Source organism: Anolis sagrei, chromosome 6, assembly GCF_037176765.1.
Source record: "Anolis sagrei isolate rAnoSag1 chromosome 6, rAnoSag1.mat, whole genome shotgun sequence".
In the NCBI taxonomy this organism is placed as follows: domain Eukaryota; kingdom Metazoa; phylum Chordata; class Lepidosauria; order Squamata; family Dactyloidae; genus Anolis; species Anolis sagrei.
Genome location: NC_090026.1, coordinates 99,861,180 through 99,885,813, shown reverse-complemented (window position 1 = coordinate 99,885,813; position 24,634 = coordinate 99,861,180). Strand labels below are relative to the sequence as shown.

General features: G+C 38.0%; 1 protein-coding gene across 2 annotated transcripts in view; it reads left to right on the top strand.

The window, feature by feature from the left end:
• UMAD1 (UBAP1-MVB12-associated (UMA) domain containing 1) overlaps positions 1 to 15,014 on the top strand; it is a 39,327-nt gene extending 24,313 nt beyond the window's left edge. For both annotated transcript variants that reach the window (XM_060782201.2, XM_060782200.2), the window contains exon 4: positions 12,246 to 15,014. In XM_060782201.2, coding sequence (XP_060638184.2) covers positions 12,246 to 12,497 — 252 coding nt within the window. In that variant the 3' untranslated portion in view covers positions 12,498 to 15,014. The remainder of the gene's footprint in view (positions 1 to 12,245) is intronic.
• The last annotated feature ends 9,620 nt before the right edge of the window (positions 15,015 to 24,634 follow it).

The following is a 24,634-nucleotide window of genomic DNA, read 5'->3' as shown; positions in this document are numbered from 1 at the left end:
ACACTCCGGGGCAGAGAGTTCCACTGCTGAACGGCTCTCACAGTCAGGAAGTTCTTCCTCATGTTCAGATGGAATCTCCTTTCTTGTAGTTTGAAGCCATTGTTTCGCGTCCTAGTCTCCAGGGAAGCAGAAAACAAGCTTGCTCCCTCCTCCCTGTGACTTCCTCTCACATATTTATACATAGCTATCATATCTCCTCTCAGCCTTCTCTTCTTCAGGCTAAACATGCCCAGCTCCTTAAGCCACTTCTCATAGGGCTTGTTCTCCAGACCCTTGATCATTTTAAAAGCCCTCCTCTGGACAAATTCCAGCTTGTCAATATCTCTCTTGAATTGTGGTGCCCAGAATTGGACACAGTATTCCAGGTGTGGTCTAACTAAGGCGGAATAGAGGGGTAGCATTACTTCCCTAGATCTAGACACTATGCTCCTATTGATGCACGCCAAAATCCCATTGGCTTTTTTTGCCGCCACATCACATTGTTGGCTCGTGTTTAACTTGTCCACGAGGACTCCAAGATCTTTTTCACACGTACTGCTCTTGAGCCAGGTGTCCCCCATTCTGTATCTTTGCATTTTATTTTTTCTTCCTAATTATTTTCTACTCTTTATGTTACTTGTCTTTGTAGATGTTTCAGTCCCTAAAAAAGGACAATGATAAGATTCAGTGACCAACTAACTAGGAACATTTTTGGCTATTTCTATAACTTGAGGAAAATTAGTATTTAATTCTTTTAATTTTGGAACATATTTCATTCAGGAGGCTACCAGTACTTTGTACAGATACACAAGTTGAAAGTCCAATAAATAAACCATTTTCAACTATTTAACCTTCTAGGTGGCTTAAAGTTGTTTATGATGCTCTATAAAAGGAGTATTTTTTTACACTAGCTACACAAATTTGAAAAAGGATGTTTCCAATCCACTCAGATGTTCAAATAAGGAGAAAACAGCATTATAAGTAACATATCATTCAACTGCATTACTGTGGTTACACCCTAACACTAGCCTGAAAATAATGAGGTGTGATATTCCCAGTATTCCTGAGAATATGGGTTAGTTATGAAAATGGGTTCTGCATATGTCAAAGTAGAGCAAACAGTCAAACAGTTAATTAGGAGATCAATAAGATCTCAAGCTACAGTTTGGCACTTTGACCTTATTTTCTTTACTGAAACAAGATCTGGTCAAAGAAACACACTTTGGTCACGTTGTTGGGATGTTAGGATTGTGCTTATTGTAATTTTATATTGTTATGTATTCACATGCTTTATGTAATTATGATGTTGTTTATTGTTTGCGTTTTCGGTTTTACTCTGTTGTAATTTGTTGTTTGGGCTTGGCCTCATGTAAGCCGCCCCGAGTCCCCATCAGGGAGATGGTGGTGGGGTATAAATAAAGTTTATTGTTATTTATTACTATTATTATATAGAAAACTGAGCATTTCTAAATTCAATGAAACTAGGTCAAGAATTAGAAACATTTCGCCCTCCATAGGTCTTCGCCCATGGACCTAGTCAGGAGGACCAGTTGTAAAAAACGGCAGAAACCATATGAAGGGCCTAGCTAGCAGTCCTACTAATAATAGGTGCATAAAGCTATATGATTTGGCAATCTTTTTAAAGCATTTTACATTATTAACACAGGGTAAAAGAAGGGAGATACTGGGCAGAAGAGAAACACATGGAAAAGAAAAAGAGGCACCTGCTTCATGGCCACCCACCACATCTCTTACCATGCAGATCCAGTTTCTTCTCTTTGTGTGTGCAGTCTGTCTCTCTCTCTCACCCCCCCCCCCCCCACCCTTTGCCCAGGGAAACAGATGTTTGCAGTGCGCAGAGATATGAGTCAGATCTGTAGGGAAAGTGAAGTGGCATGCAGGGTGGGATCCTGCTCTCTCTCTGCGTACGACAAGTGTCTATTTCACCCAGGCAAAGGAAGAGGAGGTACCAAGCAAAACATCACACCTGCCTCACAAACATCCCTTTCTACTCACCTGCTGAGGATGAGCTGCCAAGTGACACAAGATCATGAAAAATCAACAGCACAGGTGTGAAAAACCATGAAAGTGAAGGGACAAGTGTAATTAAATTGTTTGTCTTTTGGTAATCTTTAAACTTCAAAAATAAAAAATGAGATAGAGGAAAGAGTATTAGAAAAATAAATCAGAATGATGCTATTAGACAGTATTTTTTTCACCGTTATTTCACAAAGGACGCCAGAAGATACAGTACATGTGATGTTTAAATAGGGGAACTTGGCTTTGCGGGCAGACATCAGACTTTATTTTTTTCACAGGGTTAAAGCATTGACATGATCAAGTATACCATTTTTCCTCTGTGTAGAACCATGAACATTTTTCTATAACTTTCATAGTCATTAATAGCGTAGTAATAAAAGATGCGGAACCATTTTTTGTTGAGGCTAGCAACCGTGGGAGAATAAAGTGTCAGCATGGTACAACAAATGGGCAGAGGATAAAAGAAATGCATCACTTTAGCTGGGAAAATTTTAGACATTGACTGATACTAAATCTTTGTTTTCCTGTCTGTTACAAAGAACAAGCTGTGAAACTGATGAATGTCTGTGTTATAAGCTGTGCCCTGAAATAGAAGCAAAATGCCTGTGTGGTTATGAATATACAAGAAGCCCAACTATTACTGAGTCATATTTCATGTATTTGCATGTCAATAAGTTCTTTGCAAAACATTGCACAAGATTATGCACCCAAGAACTTTCAACTTTGTCCCTTTGCAAATACCCTAATGTTTGTTTAATGTGTAGGAACCTGCCCAATACAATTGCATTTTGTTAAATACATTCCTGGGAGGTGTGTTCTCTGTTTCTTTCACTCTTGCTGTGTGGTGTGTGTGTATTTGTCCTGCAAACATACTCATACACAGTATTTGGGAATAGCTTTCAGATGCTGGCTCGAATCTTTTTTTAACTGCTCATAAGAAGGGCAGACATCATGAGAATGAAGCCGTGACTATAGTAATTATCTTGAGTCTAAACTCACCCCCATTGATGTGGGCAAGGTCTTCAAGTTGCAATCTACAATAATGAACAAACATATTGACTTTTCAGTAATGTGCAATTCAGAGCAGATTGCTGAGAACTGGGACTTCTAGAAGACAATAACAAGGAGATAGAATTAAAAGTCACATGTTCTGCAAGTAGTTGACTGAAATAATAATATGGCTTATTAGATATTGATAGTGTCTATCTTTCAGGTCTGTTTTCCTTCTTTAACAAAAACAAAATTAAACAAGACAAGTATTATTTATTTCCTTAGTATTGGTTTGTTTCGTTTGGTTTGGTTTTGTTTTGTTTTTTTGTCGGGTCAGGAGCGACTTGAGAAACTGCAAGTCGCTTCTGGTGTGAGAGAATTGGCCGTCTGTAAGGACGTTGCCCAGGGGACGGCCGGATTTTTTTTTTATGTTTTATCATCCTTGTGGGAGGCTTCTCTCATGTCCCCACATGAGGAGCTGGAGCTGATAGAGGGAGCCCATCTGCACTCTCCCCCAATTCGAACCTGCGACCTGCCAGTCTTCAGTCCTGCCGGCACAGGAGTTTAACCCACTGTGCCACCAGGGGCTCATTACAACTTTTGGTGAAAGAATACCATAGAGTTGTGCTAGGGGTCCCAGGAAATGCCTAGAGAGAGGACTGACAGTATTATTATTATTATTATTATTATCCCCCCCCCCCTTTCTCCCCGTGGGGACTCAAGGCAGCTAACAATACACTATACAAATTTAAAAGGTGCAATCCAAAAGTTAAAACGCAATTAAATAGTAACAGTGTGGTAAAAAAACCCAAAATTAAATACAGCAAATATACTAAAATGGCTTTTACAACTCATATTCACCCAATCCTACTCAGAGCACCCCCAAATTAAAAACCACAGCACCCCCTGAGCTGATCTTTAAAACCTTATTCTTTACAAGCCTGGTTGAATAAAAAGATTTTAGCCTGCCACCAGAAGGGCAGGAGAGAGGGGGCCATTCTGGCTTCCTTGGGCAGGGAGTTCCAGAATTGAGGGGTAGCCACTGAGAAGGATCCTTCTCTTGTTCCCCTCAACTGGGCTTGGGGTGGAAGTGGGAGTGAGAGAAGGGCCTCTCCTGAAGTTATCAGGGCCCAGGCAAGTTTGTACAAGGGGATGCAGTCAACCAAATAGCCTGGACTTGAACTGTCTAGGGCTTTAAAGGTCATAACCAGCACTTTGAATTGTGTCTGAAAACAGACTGGCAGTCAGTGGGGCTGCTGCAACAGAGGAGTTGTCCACTTCCTGTAGCCAGCTCTTCAGCAACCTTACTGCAGCTCTTTGGACCAGCTGAAGTTTCTGAGTACTCTTCAGAGGCAGCCCTGTGTAGAGCGTGTTACAGTAATCCAGACAGGATGTAACTAAGGCATGTATTACTGTGGCCAGATCTGGCTTCTCAAAGAACAGGCACAGTTGGTGCACAAGTTTTAATTGTGTAAAGGCCCTCCCGGCCACCGCCGACATCTGGGCCTCCAGGTTCAGTGCACGTAAAAACAGGCAGATTGTATAGTTATCTATGAAGATTTATAAAACTTCCCTAGTGCCTGTATGAAATTTCATAGGGACAATATGATGCAAAAAGCAAAGAAGGTAGCTGTAGAAATTACTCTTATGTTTGTATTTTTCTGCTGTCACTTTGTAAAAGAAGCTCATGGTTGACTATTTGACATTGTAATGTTTACCAATTGCCAGATTATATATTTGCCTTGTGACATGAATTCTTCTTTTTCCTAATTTCCCCAAAATATATACAGGTCAAAGGTTGTTCACCCAACAGATGTCTAAGTGATCTGTATTTGTTTATCAATATTGTACTAATTTATACTAATTTGTAGTAATATTTTATTAATATTGCACTAATTTATAAGCTAGAGTATTTTTGTGACTGGTTTGTGTTTGATGTTCTTCTTTGTCTATCCTTTCAGGGTGTCTTTTTTCTTAGGTCCCTGTCTGTCTATATTAATTTTACAGATAATATTTATTTGTTGGACCTTATTATTAAATGCGTCAACTTTAATGTTAACTTATATCAGTAATGATCAACTAACACGACAAAAAAAAAAGTGATGATCACCAAGTCATTCTATTATCAGCAGCCCTGCTCAGGTCTTGCAGATATGGGGATTTTGCTTTCTTGATTGAATCTACCCATTTGTAATGTAGTCTTTGTCTTTCTACTGCTTCTACCTCACTCAGCATTATTGTATTTTCTAGTGAAGTCATGTCTTCTCAAGATATTTCCAAAGTACAACAGTCTCAGTTTAGTCTTGCTTTCTTGAGATAGTTCAGACTTTTTGCTCTATGATCCATTCATTTGCCATTTTAGCTCTGTGTGTGTGTGTGTGTGTGTGTGTGTGTGTGTGTGTGTGTGTGTGTTCCCCTAGGACATGTTTGTGAGCCTTACTAAGTCCTACTATCAGATTCTGCGATATTCCTCCAGGCAAAGAAACTGTAGAATAACACCTGGTTTGAGGATGTATGTTTCCCAGCTCAGTCTTACTTAGTTAGATGGAACATGCCAAAGTTCGGAATGAAATTGCTCCTGGAAAAGCAATGACAGGGTATTGGCTTTCTGTTTAAAGATAAATTCTGCACTAAGTTACTGCCAAAGAAAACCAAGTTCTATATAAATCAAGGTCTTTAAAACTGCATATGTTTGCATTTTCTATATTTTCAGAAAGAACTCTTCTACTTTACTCTGTAGAAATCTTGTTGAAGTCTTTCTTTGGTTTCAGGAATTACTCACACACTTTGATGACAAATTTTGCAGCCAGAAGGACTGCAAAGTCACTGTAAAGTAATAAAATACATTTCTTTCAAGACAGTATATAGTGGTTGAGAAGACAACATGGAATAGAAAGTGAACAAATATGTCTTGAGGTCAGTGTGGTGGACTCTTAGCGCCTCCTTGAATTGGGTGAAAGGGTTTTGTTTTCCAGGCCTCTGCAAAAAACTTGGAAACAGAGTAGAGGAAGATTAAAGAGTTTGTTTCTTTAGTTCAATCAATCTTTGAGTGCTGTTGGTACCCTGGTTGGGTCAAATATCTTGCCAGTAAAATATTGTGGTCATGTTCATTTTGATACGGAAAAGGTTCCAGTTGTGGTCTAAATTGTCAGTGGAATAATATATCCTTATACCTGCATTCCAGCTTGTGCCTCAATTTTTGCTCTTGGAGATATTTCCAGTGATCCTGGAGTTGTTTGTTTATTGTTATACCTGGCTCAAGAACTCGAGCTCGTGTACATAATCCTCCTGTTCACTATTATCCTAACAATAACTCTGTGATATAGGTCAAGCTTAGGGGAAAGTGTACATATATGCAAACACCGGTATTCCAAAATCTGGAAAAGCCTGAAATTCAAAAGACCTCTGAAACCAAGGAACTTGGAGAAGCAATACTCAAACTGTACCTAGACCTTAGGTAGTTTAGTTGATCAGAAGGATTTGAACCTGCCTCCCTCACCAACATTCAATACTATAGCTGCTTTATTGTGTCAGATCCTCTGCAAATGTGATTTAAGACCACACTGCGGAGTCACACCTCCTATTTAATTAGCATTTGTCTCTCTAGTTCAATCTGTACCCTTGGGCGTCTCGTTGTAGATTTGTACTATTAAATTCTAAAAATGTAATTTATTGTTATGATGAGAACATTCCTGAAGGTGAAAAATGCTTGTTTTTGTGGGTAAATATTTGTCACTAACTGTAAATAAATCAGTTTATAATGTAAAATGTGTATATCCAGTGCTGAAATTTTTGAATTAACATTCTCCATTAGTTAGAAATTGTGATGAGGTACTTATTTGTATGGGAAATGTATAAATAAAATGTTTTGTGTGGTCTGCATTTTTAGCAGTGGTCCAAGGTAGATGAATAAAAGGAAAGGATGAAGTCGAATCAGCATACCTAATATAGAATATCACATTCTCCAGACATAGTCATGTAAATAACGTATTTGAGATAAAGGTATTGAAAGCATGCAACATTTTAATAACCTTGACTTATGCAATACAGTTTTGTTGTGATATGCATGTTGGAACCAGCTTGGCAAGTTATCAAAATTGATAAGGTGCTGTTCGTCTGCCCTGTACTTCCATTTTTAGTAGTACTGCAATTGACAGTCTTGAGGTTGAAAGATACTGTCCTTGCTCTTGTCACTAATATGGTTTGTACAAAGAAGAGTAGAATACAGCTTATTTAATTGTTGTAGATGAAAAATAAATGCTAACCTAAGTCAATAAAATCTTCTGTGCACAACACACACACATATATATGATGCCTCTTTCTTTTAACTCATCATTACTAGCTTTAAGCCCATTGTTTCTAATTTAATTTATATGCCTCTGTCTATTTACAGGAATTTGACATAACAATGAGAAATATTTAGCTAGGATCTCATGTCCCAAGAAAACTGAATTTTTTAAAAAAAGCATGTGAATGTCCAAAACAAGTCCACAAGTCGCCTAAACACGTTTAAAGATTATAGGTTTTCTGGAGATCTAGATCCTAGTGAATGGGTATTTGGCATTTCAGATGATCTAGTCTAGGCCTCATTCATAATGAATTATCATTACTGCAGAACAGGTATTTTTCATTCATCCCAGGAGATTTGCAGGCATATTCAGAAGGCACAGTAATAATATAAAATGGACATATTACTTGGTTAATTATGCCTGTACTAAACATTTTGAGTGCCAAGAACTCAGAGGTCTTCCCAGCACTTGCTGTCAGAAATCTGAAATGCCCATTTTTGAGCCAGTTTTCTTCTTCTTAAAAGAAAAATCAACCATTAAGCCATGAATCTCCTCTTAATCAATAATGTGTTGGAGTTTTTAAATCTTTAGAACTTTGAACTCAGTACAGATTGACCTTCAATTCCAGCAGACACATATTTAATTAGGTGATTTTTTTCAGATTAATTTTGGATCAAAAAGAATAACTTCGCTGCCTCTGTGCTATTATCATAGACTGATTTTGTAACTTATTCTCCAGTACTCATCACTGGAGGAAGAGTGCTTTTTCAAGAAACATGCCCAAACACTTCTGGGCTCACAACTCATAAAGCACATCTTTCTGTCCCAGCCAATTCATTAGAAGTCCATTGATTTCTGTGAAGTTTTGTGCCAACTATGTGCTAACATTTTCCTATAATTGTAACTTTTGCATAACTTAACAGTCTTGTTCTGTATTTTAGAGCATGTTGAAGTATAGTTCATGCCTGTTGATAGGACTTAAATATAATTATATAACCTGAATGCAAAAAAGACTAATAAACCTTGATATATAATAATATGTTAACCTCATTGTTTCTATTTCTGTAAAATGAGGCTGTAGTACTATCTGAAAATTCAGTTCCATAGCTCAAAGAATAACTTTCCTACATCATAATGTTCTTTTGTGGCATTTCTTCAAGTCATTCTCCTGAAGAAAAAAGATTATATGGAAAGGGCATATTATTACTAATAATTTGTGAAGGATACTGCAGCTCATGGTATATTGCTTAAGGAATATAGAAAAATAGTGTTTGTCTTCCAGCATATTTAAGGTCTGAAAAGGATGAAATGGAAAAAGTTAATGAGAGACATCTGATGTTTTAAAAGCCATAGGGGTGAACTAGTAGTTATGGTTGTTCTCTCTTTCCCTCACTTACTTTCCATTCAACTTTGCTTTCAACTATTTTTACGAACTGAAATCATGCTAGGGAAAAAGGAAATGCATGTGATTGTGTTGTGTTATAGATATATCATTTCCTTGAATTGCAGCAAAGAAATGTAAGGATGCAATGGAAGAAAAAAGTAGGGCACGACATTTAAAAGGAGTCAAGTGTTGCTGCCAGAATATGATACTTTTTAAAAATCAGCAAAAAGGTCACATAGAAAGAAGAAAATTAGAGATGGGAGAGAAAGTGCAGTATTGTTAGTAACAGGCTGGATACAATACTGTCTTAATGGCAGTATCAGGATTAGCTTGATAAGCGAATAAATTTTACACCAAATTTATTCTTATGCACACATATATATGGTACATGAACAAATATTTATCTAAACCTTACTGACAGTAAGTCACAAAAGCTGCTCGCAATTAGGTGAAGGATTGAAGACCACTGGAGTCTTGCTTTGAGTATTAATCACATCCAATGAGACGAAGGGAGGTCTTGAAAGGAATTTATATTTCCATGAGGCCAGGGCAGCTTTCAGAAAAGAAAATTCACCTATTTAACGTAAGGCTGAATTGTGGAAAGAATCAGATTTGCATGTGTAGTAATGTAGATTTGATATTTAATTATATCTGGTTATGTCTTTATGTACACATTTTCGCAAAGATAGTGGTGTATCTGTTTTGCTTGTAACAGTGAGTTCTGCTTTCTCTTTTTAAAAACAATCATGACTTATGAAATGTTGACTACAATACATACATATGCTGGTTTCAAGGCAGGCATGTCCAACCTTGTTCAGATTAATACATATATATAGCCCCCAGCATTTAAGTGGAGAGAACATCTTCCCCATCAGAAGATCTCTCCTGGCATTTCAAGTAAAAGAATCACACTGTACTGAAAAGCATCACTCAATGAGACAATGCATTGCCAATGATGTTAATTAGGGTGGCTATAGTTTAGAAACAGAAGCTTAACCTCTTTTGTTTGGTGAAGATTCAGAATAGCATTTCTGTAAATCATTCATTAGTCCTTGCAGTGCCACTGCATGAAGTGTAACTCCATTATTGTCATTGTGGCATTTCTTTAGATTTACTGAAGTCATTTCAGTTATATGAAAGACAGATTCACAGGGGACTAGAAAGATATAAAGTTATCTGTTTATTCTAGCTTAAAGCGCAGATACTTAGAACATTTTTTGACATTCTTTGTTAATATGGATCATTTTTGGAGTCTTATATTTATGCCACATCTAAGATAGAGTGTTCCCAAGGGTTTAAATTAGTAAACAAACAGGACTATGGGATTTTGATTAGACGTTATTCAGTTAAACAAGAGCAGTATGACTTAGTACATTTTCTGTTACAAGACAAAGAGATGGTGTTTGCTTGATATGATCCAGACTGCCTCACTATGTTTAATAAGGACAACCCTGTATGGGATGCATTATCTGGGGCAAAGCATCAGATTTTCTATCTTCAGAAATAATGTTGTTTTTCTTAACCTGAAAAAGACAGTATTCTCTGTGATAGAAGAACATTCTCAATGCAAGCTGAGTATTGTAAATGCAAATTAATGCACACTCATAGCATAGTGAATTGCTTGTGAGAAAAGGCTCTTGTAAGCTTATTTAAGATTAGATGACAGAGGAGGGAGTCATTTAAATTAATACTGGGACCTATAAAAACTCATATCTTTTAATATCACTGACTGCTTAAAATGCTAACTTTGTGTAAATGAGGGTTTTTTTTAAAAATAAAAGGCCGTTTATTTAATGGCTATACAGATGTAGATGTGTTCAATATTCAGAGAAGGTACTCAGGTTGCTACTCAAAAAAACCTATTGAGTTAAGTTCAACATTAGTTTTATTTAGTACAGATCCGTTGGACTTAATGGAACTTCAATTAGTTGAGACTAACAAGTCCCATTCATTTAATTGGGTTTATCCTAGAAAGTTCTAATTTTGGATTTGAATCAACTTTGTGGGAGTAAGGGGTGTTGGATCCATGTGAAAGTAGGAAAACCACATATATCTTAACTAGCCTCCCATATTTAACCTGCTTGCTGGCTCTCTGGGTCCAGAACTTACCATTGGTTGTACTCATCCCCACATGGGAGAGCGCTTTTACTCAAACAGTCGGTTCCCTTTTACTTTCTTGACAATGGTATTGAGGAAAGGGGACCGATTGCCTGCTTTTCCTCACCCACCTTGTAACTGGACTGTGGAGGCCCATACTTCTCTTCCAGAATCTCTTTTTCAAGAGCGACACCTGTGTTTAGCTACTGCCAGTACTATGCCCTGGTCCCTGAGCCATGCCTCGCTGTCTGCCACCACATCTCTTTTTCCTTCCTCTTGTGTTCAAGGAGGCATTTCCATGAAGGAGGAGCAGCAGAGGGGGAGGGCTTTGCCCTCCCCCCCCTCCTCATCCCACAGGCATTCTACTGGTGCTTCTGCTGTTCCTTCAGAGGGAACTGTGTCTGCTGCCAGGAGCTACTGCAGCCTCAGTCTCACATGCCCCAACTTGTGGTGTTCTCTGCATTACCTGGGCAAAATAGAGGCACACATGTTGTACAGTGGGAGAAGGAGGAAGAGGAGGACCAGGACCCATGTGCCATCACCTTAGCTACCTCACTGTCCCACAGTCCACTCTATCTGCCTTCCCACTCATAACTTCCAGTGTTGTGCTATTCCATTTTAATAGGCACTTTCGAGCCTCACTGCACATTCACAGTCCAAAGAGGTTTGCACTCCCTATTAAAATGGCATAGGACAGCACCAGAAGCAGTGCAAATAATATGCACTTAATTAAATACATGAAAGTGAAACCCGCAAATGTGAATGGCTGATTGTATTGCTACTATAGCTTAGCTTGACATGAAATAGGATTGTCCCTCAACATTTACCATTCTGAGTTTGACAAATTTGATTATTCAAAGATTTTATTTAAAATGTACTTTCTAGGAATCTTTTCATCCTTCATGTGACTCTGTGGTCAACTTCCTTCAATCATGCTGAAGGACCTAGAGATTTCTAAAGAAAACACCTCTGTAAGAATCTCTAGATTTTAAACAGAGGGCCAGGCCACAGTCCCTCAAACTGTTGGAGGGCCGGATTATAATTTGGAAAAAAATGAATGAATTCCTAGGCACACTGCAAAAAAAACAAAACAAAAAAACACTTAAAACCAATACAATAATTTAAATGAAGAACAATTTTAACAAATATAAACTTATTGGTATTTCAATGGGAAGTGTGAGCCTGCTTTTGGCTGATGAGATAGGGTTGTTGTTTTTTTCAAGTAATTTCAGACTTAGTTTTACCCTCAGTGAGGGCCACGTATCTGGCCCCCGGGCCTTAGTTTGAGGACCCCTGCTCTAGATCTTTGATCAGCTTCCAGCAAGAGTAATGCTGGAAGAATTAGAAATTCCAATTCCAAATGTGGAGGACTGACTGTATTAACATGGTATGTATTAATAATTTTGCGCTACATTGTACGAAAAATCAAATTCAAAATTTATTTTTCTACTTTTTTGTTTCCTCAGACAAATTCAGGCGCTCAATCAAAGTTGACAGACACCGAGGTGGACACAGAAAAAAATCAGAATGTGGAAGGCAGTTCTTCTACATTGGAACTTCTCAGCGATATACCTTTCACTCTTGCACCACATGTCTTGGCAGTACAAGATACCTGCAATGACTTCTCCAGACATTTGCTCGCTTGTGATGTAAATGACAATCTAACAAGATTTTGGTATGATTTTACACTAGAAAATTCAGTGTTGTGTGAGTCATAGTTGGATCACTTAATTTAAATATGCACTTTGATCGTTTAAAGTAGTATGTGCAGGTGTAACATGTTAAGTAGTCCTGTTTCTCTGTGGCCTACCATCAGAACAGTGTCTAGTTAAACATTAATATTTCCCATCCTTTATGATGTTCCTACAATGTTGTAAAGTACCTAATCTGGCAGCTCTGCTACAATAAATATAATTTGCACTCCTTTTTAAAGCAATCTAGCAGGCATTTTCTTTCAGTCTGAAAATGCTATCCCATTATTAACATTAGTTTAGAGTAGGCTTTCACAGCCTATTTACCCAAGAGGAATTCTTGAAATAATGAAATAATGTCCTAGTCTCAGGTAATCCCTGCATAGAATTACTGTATCTATAGCTAAAAACAATATTTGCCTGAAGTTTACAGCATAGTTTACTTTACACCATTTTATGAATCCATATCACTGTTACAAAGTGGAATCAAATTCTAATAATAAAAATGTGAAAATGTATATCCGGGCACTAGCAAGAGTTCTTCAATGAACATTTGGCACTTTTGATGCACAACAAGTACTTCCATTTTGCTTTAGCACTTCCAGACCTTAGCTGGTGTCTGAATGTGCACTGTAAAGCACTGCAAGGCACATTTGTGTATGAAATCATAATGCATCAGTCACTTCACAGGCTATCACTGTGCAATGGATGCCTGTATATTGTAATTACATGATAGCCCTTATGTGAGTATGAGCCTTGTGAAACTATTCATTTCAGTTTTGTGCATGTGTGGCTATTTACAAAGATGTAACCTCAAACAGAATACCTGCGTTTTTCCTCCCTCCATCCTCCCCCAGTTATAGTCAACACTCCGGTTCCCAGGAACCCTGCTTGAGAAACCTTAGTTTACAGTTTATATTTTCTGAAGGGGAGATATCACATATTATATCACATATTATTGCACTTTGATTTTATAAATGGACAGTGTGCATGTGATGGTGAATAGAACAGTCAGTTTCTTTGAAACAGCCTTGAAATGCTGTCAACAGTAAATAAAATTAAAACTTAACGAATTATCTGCAACTCCATATGCAACTGATTTTGTATATCCATGGTGCAAAATGTGTTGCAGCCACATTACTGTCTCTGGTCTTGGGGTTTTCAGACAGTGTTTCAAGAAAACGTATGCAGTTTTACATTAGTTTTTTACTTTTATTTCTACATATGTTCCTGATTTAGCTTAATTAATTTTTCCATAGCAAACCTCCATCGTTACTAGAAACATTCAAATCTGTGGGTGTATTGATTACCACTCTTCATTTTTCAGTGGAGGATGGAAAAAGTGATTTAGCTATCTGGGATTCAACTGTTGAGAAACATCAGAAAGTTTCATGTCCACTAGATTAGATAGTGTCATATTCATTTCAGATCTCTTCATTTCATTTAATTCTCTGTTGAACTTTTCTCATTGTGAAGTATATGAATAACTCTTTATTATATGAAAGATTTCTTCTTCTTTTTTTCAAGGTGTTAGATGAGGAAAGGATATACTTGTACTGTGCCAAAGACAAGGCTCTTAGAGGAAATGTGCAACATGTGTATTTAAAAGCTTGAATGATGTTTTTCCACTTTAATTTTCTTTAGTTTCAGAATAAATGCAATAGATGAAAATATATAATATATATTAATTTCAGTTTTAAAAACTTAAGATTAAAAAACATGTGTGTTGAATAAAAGCTATGTTTAAATGTGTTCTCCCTTTGGATAATAGTGTCTTTACATGTGAAGTTTCTTTCTATGTTTATTTGACAACATGTCATAGGACTATAATAAAATTAGTAAATGAGAGATTATTTGTTTTTACTAAATGAAACATATCTCTTAAATAATCTTATTTGTTACAAATTCTGTTTTATGATGAAAGTCTATCAACAGAAAAAGTGCAAAAGGTATGGTAGGGTAGCTTTTTATTTACCCAAAGGAAGGAAATCAACATTATTATTAGGCAGGTGTAATGTATTCTGCATTTCCTGGCAAGTAGGGAGCATTATCCCTCTTTATCTGTGTTGTATATTAAATTAATTAGATTTAGCATGAAATCAATCATAGTTTGGCCTCTTCAAAAATGATACTGCCTCTATTACTAGATTTAACCCATGGATGTTGCTTTAGAATTATTTTGTTGCATATGTACATGTTGTTGTTGTTGTTGTTCATTCGTTCAGTCGTCTCCGACTCTTCGTGACCTCATGGACCAGCCCACGCCAGAGCTCTCTGTCGGCCGTCACCACCCCCACAAATATAAATGCCCACACAGAAAACATTCTATTATAATTTCCATTATAGATAAGACTAAGTTTCATAGTATATTATACGATTCCAGTTCCTATAAAATTAATTTGTACAATGAATAAATTGTTAAGTTGCTCTTTGGATAGTAGCTTTGGATTGTGTTGCTTGTTGTGAAATGCATTGTTAATGTATTTTGTAAAAATATGACATAAATGGAAATACAACACATTAAAAGGAACACTGTGAAATTTCCTTTGGAGTAGAATTTTATTAATTTAAAGTGATCAAATAATTTTTAGAAATTGGATATTAAATTGTTATGCCATGTCAAAAAGGAGAAGATTTTTTTTAAATGGTAAGGCTCATCCACAAGAATGTTTTTGAAGTACAGATATATCTGTTCTGTAGTTGTTGTTGTTGTTCATTCGTTCAGTCGTCTCCGACTCTTCGTGACCTCATGGACCAGCCCACGCCAGAGCTCCCTGTCGGCTGTCACCACCCCCAGTCACTTCAAGGATGCCATCCATCCATCTTGCCCTTGGTCGGCCCCTCTTCCTTTTGCCTTCCACTTTCCCCAGCATAATTGTCTTTTCTAGGCCTTGCTGTCTCCTCATGATGTGGCCAAAGTACTTCAACTTTGTCTCTAGTATCCTTCCCTCCAATGAGCAGCCGGGCTTTATTTCCTGGAGGATGGACTGGTTGGATCTTCTCGCAGTCCAAGGCATTCTCGGAACTTTCCTCCAACACTACAGTTGAAAAGCATCTATCTTCCTTCGCGCAGCCTTCCCTAAGGTCCAGCTCTCACATCCGTAGGTGACTACAGGGAATACCATGGCTTTGACTAGGCGGATCTTTGTTGCCAGTCTGATGTCTCTACCCTTTACTATTTTATCGAGACTGGACATTGCTCTCCTCCCAAGAAGTAAGCGTCTTCTGATTTCCTGGCCACAGTCTGCATCTGCAGTCATCTTTGCACCTAGAAATACAAAGTCTGTCACAGCCTCCACATTTTCTCCCTCTATTTTCCAGTTGTCAATCATTCTTGTTGCCATAATCTTGGTTCTGTAGTTACACTGCTTTAAAGGATCTTGTACAGTCAGAGAAGCTACTGTTTTTTGTGTTTTTTACAGTATGTTGTTGCTTAGCTGTAACATCAGTGACTTGGCAACTCTAGAGGTGCTCACTAACTACGATCCTATTGGTACTGAGACTCAGCCAGTAGAGGAAGTGCCAGCTATACAATCCTAAATAACAAAGGATCAAGGAAAACAAGATACAGAGGACCTCCTTTAATCTTTCCCTAATATACTTTGTTCATTTACAATTTTCTGCAAGGCAAGGGCAGACAAACATTCTCTATGTCAGATAACTTGGAGGATTCAGTCATTCTACACAAATGTTGGAAACATCCAGAAGGAGATCCATATGACTGTAATTTGAAATAACGTTGTGAATTCCAGTTTCTTTTGAGTGGTGGAAAGAAGAAGTGCTTGGAAGTATCTTCACAATGTTTTATCCAATGGTTTGTGGAAACTAGTAAACTGGCATATTGTTTAGTAAAAAGTAGTAAAGACAACAGGAGTTTCAGTGTGGTTGCCTGGTTTATGGAAAACAGCCACATGGCAGCAGCCATCAACTTCTCTGAAGCATTATTTGAATCCACCCATTGTGGGACAATGCCAAGAGGAAGGCGCGTCAAGCCAACCCTGATCGGAACCACCTTCCACCTGGAAACCTATGCCCTCACTGCAGACGAACATGCAGATCAAGAATAGGGCTCCACAGTCACCTACGTATCCAGCGCCAAGATACTACACTTGGAAGGCGATCATACTCAGACAACAAGGGATCGCCTAAGTTAAAAAAGGGACAATATTGTCATCAACCATTGTTCGACATGCCCACTATCATAACTTAAGCTTTCTTTCAACCTATTTGTTTGAGGAATGGAACATATGAGAAGAACAAGTTCCTTACCTGTACCTGGTCTTTTTAAGTGGTCATCTGTTCATCCTCATAACCTTCCCTCCCCACTCTTTTGCAGATATAGCATTAATACCATAATAGACTGTGGAAGTAAAGAGTAGCTTTAACATGTAAGGAGATGAAAGTCCAGTTTGAACACTTTCTGTGGGAGCTTCTGTTACTTTGCACCAATGAGCACATAAAGAACCACCTATTCATCTGCATTATACAAGCCTGATAATTTTATTTTTCAGTTTGTGTGGAGGAATTTGGATGGGTGAGTGAGAAATGACCAGGGAGAGAAAATTAAAATAACTATAATTATTAACTAAGCTATAAATGATTCTTCAAAGGTTCAGTTACATGGAAGACCAAACTCCCTGACAGGCCTACACTTGATTTAAAATTACAGAGGTACTCATAATGCCTTCTTTCTTAGAGCCCAATATTCAAAGTGGAAAAGCTATAGTCTTGTTGACATCCATTGGATAGTTTTATTTGGTCTCAGATCTGAAAGTTACTGACAAACATGAGTGTACAGGTTATTTGTACTAGTTTTAATCTGTAAAATCTTTCTTTTAAAGTTAAGATTTGAATTTTTCAGCAATATATTTGCCTTTTCCCTCGCTGAATTTTTCAATAATATTGGACATTACAATTCGAGGGATACAGCATAGAATTATAGCAAGCCATGGTTTGTTAGGCCTGTGAAGTCTTTTAGTTTTTCTGTCCGTAGATCTTTAAATAGAGTTGCTGCAGATTAAATCTGGTAGCTCTGCATGCTAAAAAATATCTGCAACTAAGCTGTGGCCTTTCCGCAAGGTCAGGTTCAAAAGAGAGCGATTCTTTGTTCTCTTCAATGTTCTTATTTAGGTACTATTGCTTGGCCTGTATTTTGTTTCAATCCAAAACATTCTATAAAAGTAAAGCCTACAAAAATAAAGTTTGATAAAGTCTGACCCTCTCCCAGAAATAAAGTTATGTTATTTCTTGCTTTCCCTCTCTTTAGATTATGTATTCTCTTACATTACAGTTTGTCAGCACTGTATGATTGCAACCTATCCCCTTACATTGGTGTGGTTGGGTTGCATGGCAGGTCACTCTATAAACTAAGACTTTGAATGAGAAGACCTAAGGGAGCCCTTTCCATGGGCTGCCATGAAAGTAGAATATGTTAAGCAACATAGATATAAAATATTACTAAGATTTTATTTCAGTATTATCTAGCTTGTAGTACGTGATTTGCTTACAATTTGAATTGAAGACAAGTTTGACAGGTAACATCTGTGACCAATAAAATATATTTTGCATTAAGTTCCATGCAGAATGGATACAATGCTTTAAAGTTTGCCAATCAGCCCCAAACATAAAGTGTTTGAAATGTTACCTAAATGTAATTGTCAGGATTTTTTCTTGATTTGTATTTAATGAAATTGTCAGGTTTGCTCGCAATCATTTCATTAATAAACATTGCACAGCAATCTGTCATTCTGTCTATGCAAAGTACAGTATTTGCTTAGAAGGTTCTCAAAGTTATTGACAGATCAGATACTAAACTTAATTATGATCTTTATTTGCATCCCATTAGATGACATATCATATTTGGCAACTACCTGATTAAGCGTATGGATTTGTATAACATAACTGTCATATACTGTTGCCTCTTTGCTCATCAAATTTCAAATGCTAACTAGCTAAGCCATCTCATGTCCCACCTATGGACAGTGTTTTCACCTCGTCCTCTGTTGTAAAAGACTTGTATGCACTGCTTTAGTAAAAGGGATTTATCTGAAAACATAATTTAGCAGTGCTAAGGCACTCCCTTATAATACAAAGTAGATTGGTGTGATAGTATGATAGTTTGCCTTGCTTTGAATCTGTTATGGATATAAAGCATTATTTGACTATTCCTCCAGAGGAGTGGTTCTCAACCTTCCTAATGCCGTGACTGTTGTCGAGTGTTGAACTGCTTTTTCTGTTGATTTGTTGTAAAACATGTTTTGGTGCTTAATTTGTAAAATCATAACATAATTTGACATTTAATAGGCTTTTCCTTAATTCCTCCTTATTGTCCAACATTTTCACTTATCCAACGTTCTGCTGACCCATTTATGTTGGATGAGTGAGACTCTACTGTATCTTATTGACTTACTAGGAACAGGCAAATCCTTGGTATGCCCAGGTCTTGCTTTGGTGTAGTCTGTATTTGGGATGAGAGCAATGCCCAATCTAGATAAAATAGTGAAAAGTAGAGACATCACACTGGCAACTAAGATACGCATAGTTAAAGCAATGGTATTCCCCGTAGTAACCTATGGATGTGACAGCTGGACCATAAGGAAGGGCGAGCGAAGGAAGATAGATACTTTTAAACTGTGGTGCTGGAGGAAAATTCTGAGAGTGCCTTGGACCATGAGAAGATCCAACCAGTCCATACTTCAGGAAAAATGCCCGACCACTCATTGGAGGGAAGGATATTAGAGGCAAAGATGAAGTACTTTGTCCACATAATGAGAAGACAGGAAAGCTTAGAGAAGACAATGATGCTGGGGAAAAATGGAAGGGAAAACAAAGAGGGGCAGACCAAGGGCAAGATGAATGGTATCCTTGAAGTGACATGGCTTGACTCTGAAGGAGTTGGGGGTGGTGACGGCTGACAGGGAGCTCTGGCATGGGCTGGTCCAGGAGGTCATGAGGACTTGGAAGCGACTGAATTAATAAGCAACAAGTCTGTGTTTGTAATGTCAATCTTGAGAAAACCTCTCATCATTGAGATAGTATTTGGGCTTCTAACATATTGAAGCAGATGGATGACTAGGTGTTATCTTTCCAATATTTAAAATTGCTACTTATATGATGGGTTAATTTGAAGAATGGAAAGGTTACAAACAACACAGCAATGACTGGAAGTTTCAGTAATGTGAAGATTTAATTTTCAGATGAGCTGAAAAGTCTAGAATTCACAGCCCGTTACAATTTCTGGAGATGTGGGTGGTAAACTGAGAGAGACAGGCTCAGATGTCATCCTAGATGTAGGCAGCAGCTGCAATACAGATGAAAGAGAGAACTTGGTTGAGCCACCAGTTCCATTTAGTTTTATTTGTTACAGAGATAAAATAAATGCTTGAGATCAAAGATGCCATTTAAAGCCTATTTTTCTAAGTCACCACGCACACATAATTCACAGGATGTTTAAAAAGCAATTCACAGACAAGCAACAATAATATGAAAACAATCAAAATTATACCAGCAAATATTTGCACATTTTTCCATAGTAGTAATTTAGCTTTTTCCTATAAGCTTGCCATACTTTTGATGGTATATAAAAGCTAAAAGGCTGAATTTGAATAACTTGAAATATGACTCTGCTAACAGCTGTATTTGTCCTTCCTTCCTTGCCAGATTTGCACCCAACTAGATTTAGTACTGAAGAAAACAGTGAATGAGGGAAGTTAGTATGTAGCTCAAATAAGTATATAGTTAAAAGAAAGTACAAATATTTTTTCTTTTTCTGTGTCCCAAACAATGTGGGTGTCATGGCTACAGGATGCTTGATTAATTTTTGTATTCAAAGTTGCTGATTCTAAGGATCTTCTTGTATACTATCATTAATATTTTATTCTCAAATTACTCTGGCGTGGTTTTGGTATTATTTTGCCTAGTTTTTCACTTCACTGTGTCTTATTGTGTATTTCAAAGCTTTATTGTGGAAATCTCTCATAAAATAATATACTTCCCACTGTTGAAAAAAAGAGACCCCAGTGGTGCAATGGATTAAACCCTTGTGCCGGCAGGACTGAAGACCGACAGGTCGGAGGTTCGAATCCAGGGAGAGCATGTATGAGCTTCCTCTGTCAGCTCCAGTTCCCCATGCGGTTACATGAGAGAAGCCTCCCACAAGGATAATAAAACATCCGGCCATCCGCTGGGCAACATCCTTGCGGACAGCCAATTTTCTCACACCAGAAGCGACTTGCAGTTTCTCAAGTCGCTCCTGACACACACAAAAAACCTGTTAAAAAACATGCTTTTTACTCCTATCCTGTTATTCTGTAATGTTGATTAAATTGTGTTGCACATATTTTCGAGTGTAAAATACTCCATGGAGTTTTTCCCCCATGAAATATTTCACATTCAAAAATATGTGCACTGGGTGGCTAAGGGATAATCACATTCTCAGGATGGCAAGGAGGAGCAATCCGCTATGATTGTGTTCAGCCTCATTTGACAAGATCACTGGCATTATCAACAGGTTTTTCAGTTTAAATGCCTTTACAGGACATTTGTGATGTTGCAGGGTGGGCTGAGGCTTCAGTGTTTGTGAAGTTGGATCAGTGTAAATCAGCATGAGAAGCTTTTGGAATCACTGTGCTGTAATCTGTAGTATCAAAGTGATTCTTCCACCCAGAAGAAGGGTTTGGGAATGGGTAAGTCCAATGATAGTGGGTTCCTCCTTTTGGCCAATCCAAAAATGAGAAATTGGACTTACTGTGAAGGTTCATTCTGGAATGGCAAGAGGACCAATCCATGCCCTTCCTGGAAACAGCGACAAACAAATAAAACAAAGATCTAGTTGCTAAGTGAAAGTTGTTGTGAAGATTTAGGTTACTGTTATTAAAGCTTGATAATAAAACTGTTAGAGAAGGGGAAGGGGGCTCAATTGAAAAAGTATCTTGGCTCCTGATCATAAGAGCTATTCAACAGTGGAAGCTCTTTCTTTGGAGGCCTTAAACCGATGATGGAAGGCCATCTGTTAGAGGTACTTTGATTAGGCCTTCCTGCATGTCAGAGGGTTGGACTAGATGGCCCATGTGGTCTCTTCCAATTCTATGATTCCATGATTCCTGCCAGTCCATTTCCAAAAGCTTCTCATGCTGGTTTATATTGGTCCAACTTATATTGGTTACATACACTGAAGCCTCAACCCATCCTGCAATATCGCAAATATCTTGCAAGGACACTTAAACAGAAAAAGCTGTTGATGACCACGATCTTGTCACATGAGGCTGAAAACAATTGCAGTGGATTGTTCGTCCTTGTGATTATTCCTTAGCTACCCAGTGTGATTATTCCTTAGGTACCCAGTCCCGCCCCCCGCCCCCCAATGGAATTTTTATATCCCAGAATGAAAGTTCACACTAAGTCCAATTTTCCATGTCATGGTTAATATATAGCAATTCCATGAATCCCATAGGATTTTCTTAGGCAAGGACATTCAAAGGCAGTTTGCTTTTGCCTTCTGCTGAATATAACCTATCATACCTGTTATTTGCTGGCAGTCTCCCTTCCAAGCAGTAACTAGGCCTGACTCTGCTTAGCTTCCACAATTTTAATTTAGAATTACATTACTAACTGAGAATAGAACTTGACCTCTAATTCTGCATATTCTCGTGAGTGGCCAGCAGATATATCCTTATGATAGAAACCTTTTTATATGCAGTTGTTTTTAATCAGCAAAATAAAAAGCATATGGTAGCTTACAATGAATTGAAAGCAGAAGCCACAATAAATGTTTAAAGTGAAGGCTTTTAAATAATTTGAAAGCCTATTTATTCTGGTGTGAGTCTGAATATATAGTATTCTGGAGAAACCATTCATTTCAGTAATAAATGGGTAATGGGAAAATCTGCTTTTACCCTTGATTGATATTTTCTCATTTTTTGGTCATTTATAGAATCAAAGAGTTGGAAGAGACCACCAAGGCCCTCTAGTCCAACCCCCACATTCAGAAAAAAATCAAATAAGGTTAGGATCCTAATAAGACCATGTTGCCTAGGCTAGGGTATCAGAAATAAAGACAAAGAAAACAGAGGAAGGGAGTAGGAAGAAAGGAGAGATTGGATTGAACCAAAGACTGTGTTATGATGCTGTTGGGGCAGGTGGGGGAGGTATGATTTCATCCTGCTGCAGTTCCCTTCTCTGTTCCATAGCAATCTACCCATGATCCTGCAGAAGAGTTTCTTGGGGCCTTGCTGGTAGCAGATTGCTCCTCTGCTGACCACTCAATCTTTGATATGATTCATTCAGTAAAAACAAACTTAGCAAATCCCATTGCTTGCAATTGAGGTTAAGGTGCATCCTAGATCTGTAAAGGGCATTGCTGTTTTAGATGATAGAACTATTCTATTGTCTAGGGAACGTGGTTATACTGGATTGCCTTTGGGTTCCTTCCAGTTTAATTATTCTCCTTGCTAAAAGGCCAAAAACTAAAGTTAGGGAATGGAATGTAGCCTATGTGACCAGAACGCTTCTGTGCTTTGACTGAAAGAACAGACTTGCCTGCCCTTCCCAGATCTCCAGCAGCAACAAAAAAGTTTGCCCTTACATGCAAACAGGTGAATTCTCTCACAATGCCCTTGGGAAAGTGTGTTTTCTGCAGTTCACTGAAACGTTTGTGTCTGGCATTCAGAGATTTAATAAAAGGATGCAAGCATCTTGAGTATACAATGCCCAGTAGCCCTCTCTATATTTGAACAGTTGCTCAAGAACAAAGAGGATTTTTATTCTGCCAAAGATAGATGTATTTGTGGCTTACAACCCAATAATTTACTTTGATATTGCTGGCAGGGATAAGAGCATGAAAATAAAGACACTGCCTTTTATTTATTTATTACATTTTGATGCCGTCCTTCTTCCAAAGAGCTCAGGAAGAACACATGGTTCTTTCCTCATCTAGTTTATCGTCATCACAATTCTAAAAGGTAGATTCTAGGTTAAGTAGCAATGAGCTCAAGCTTGGTTTCAGAGTGAGAATTTGCCATTGGAGTGGTGAATTCTGCTCTGAATTTTAGTCCAAATTTCAATGGACCTAACCAAGGGACAGTATCTGTTTTGTGAGTGGGGATTAGCACTTTGTATCTCTCCTTTTAACTTCAGATAAAAATATAGAACAGATTTTTCACTTGACTGACAGGGAAACCAATAACTGTCACTACCAACACATAACTATACTTCACCACACTGGCTTTCAATGCAAAACCAGCAGTTAAGATTGAATTACTCTGGAGGATAATTTCAGGAAAACTCTGTAATAAAGTCCATGGGGACAGACTAGGCCTTTGCTGTCTTTCAGTTTTAGCCCTGGACTTGCAGCAATAATAGCCCACTTCACTAGTGAGAACTAGGGAAATGTTTTTGAGATACATTATATAAATGCTCTGGTTGTAAATGCTGGGGTTGCAATGTTGGAAACATCCAGAGGAGATTTTCTGAGTGGTAAGAGCCTATAGGGGTCAGTGAGGCCAACATTAGAACCCTCAGTTGCACTCAGGGATAAATTTGTCAGACACTTTGACTAGCAAGTTGTTTATATTCATTCAGAACTTGATGCTACCATCGTTGCAGGGTCTAGGGAAGTGTCCACTGCACCATCTGATTAATTATCTTGGGATCAGTTTCTTTTGTTACACCTGGATGATGTAGACTAGACGCTTGGTTGGTCTGTCCTACCATATGTAAGCTTGACCCTTGTCCATCTTGGGTATTAAGATCTAGCACACGTGGACTGAATGGATAGTTTGAATGGATGATAACTCCCCCCTCCCTCCTTTGCCAGATATGTGCTTGAGGGAGGCTGTGGTATATCCTCTGCTGTGGTATATCCTCTTCCTGGACCCAGAGATATGCGATAACTACTGTTCTATCACTGTTATCCAGTATTTGGACAAGGTACATGAACACATGGTGACTGGAGAGCTTCATATGATCTTAGAGCAAATGGATTGTCTACACTCATTTCAGTCTCATTTCAGGCCAGTCTTGGTTGCTCTGACAGACAAGCTATTCTGGGAAAACTAGTGGGAATCCTATCTTATTCTGGATCTCTCAGCAGCTTTTGATACACTTAATCATGGGATCTTTGGTGAATGTGAGTAGGAGGAGGCACTATTTTATTACGATTCTGCACT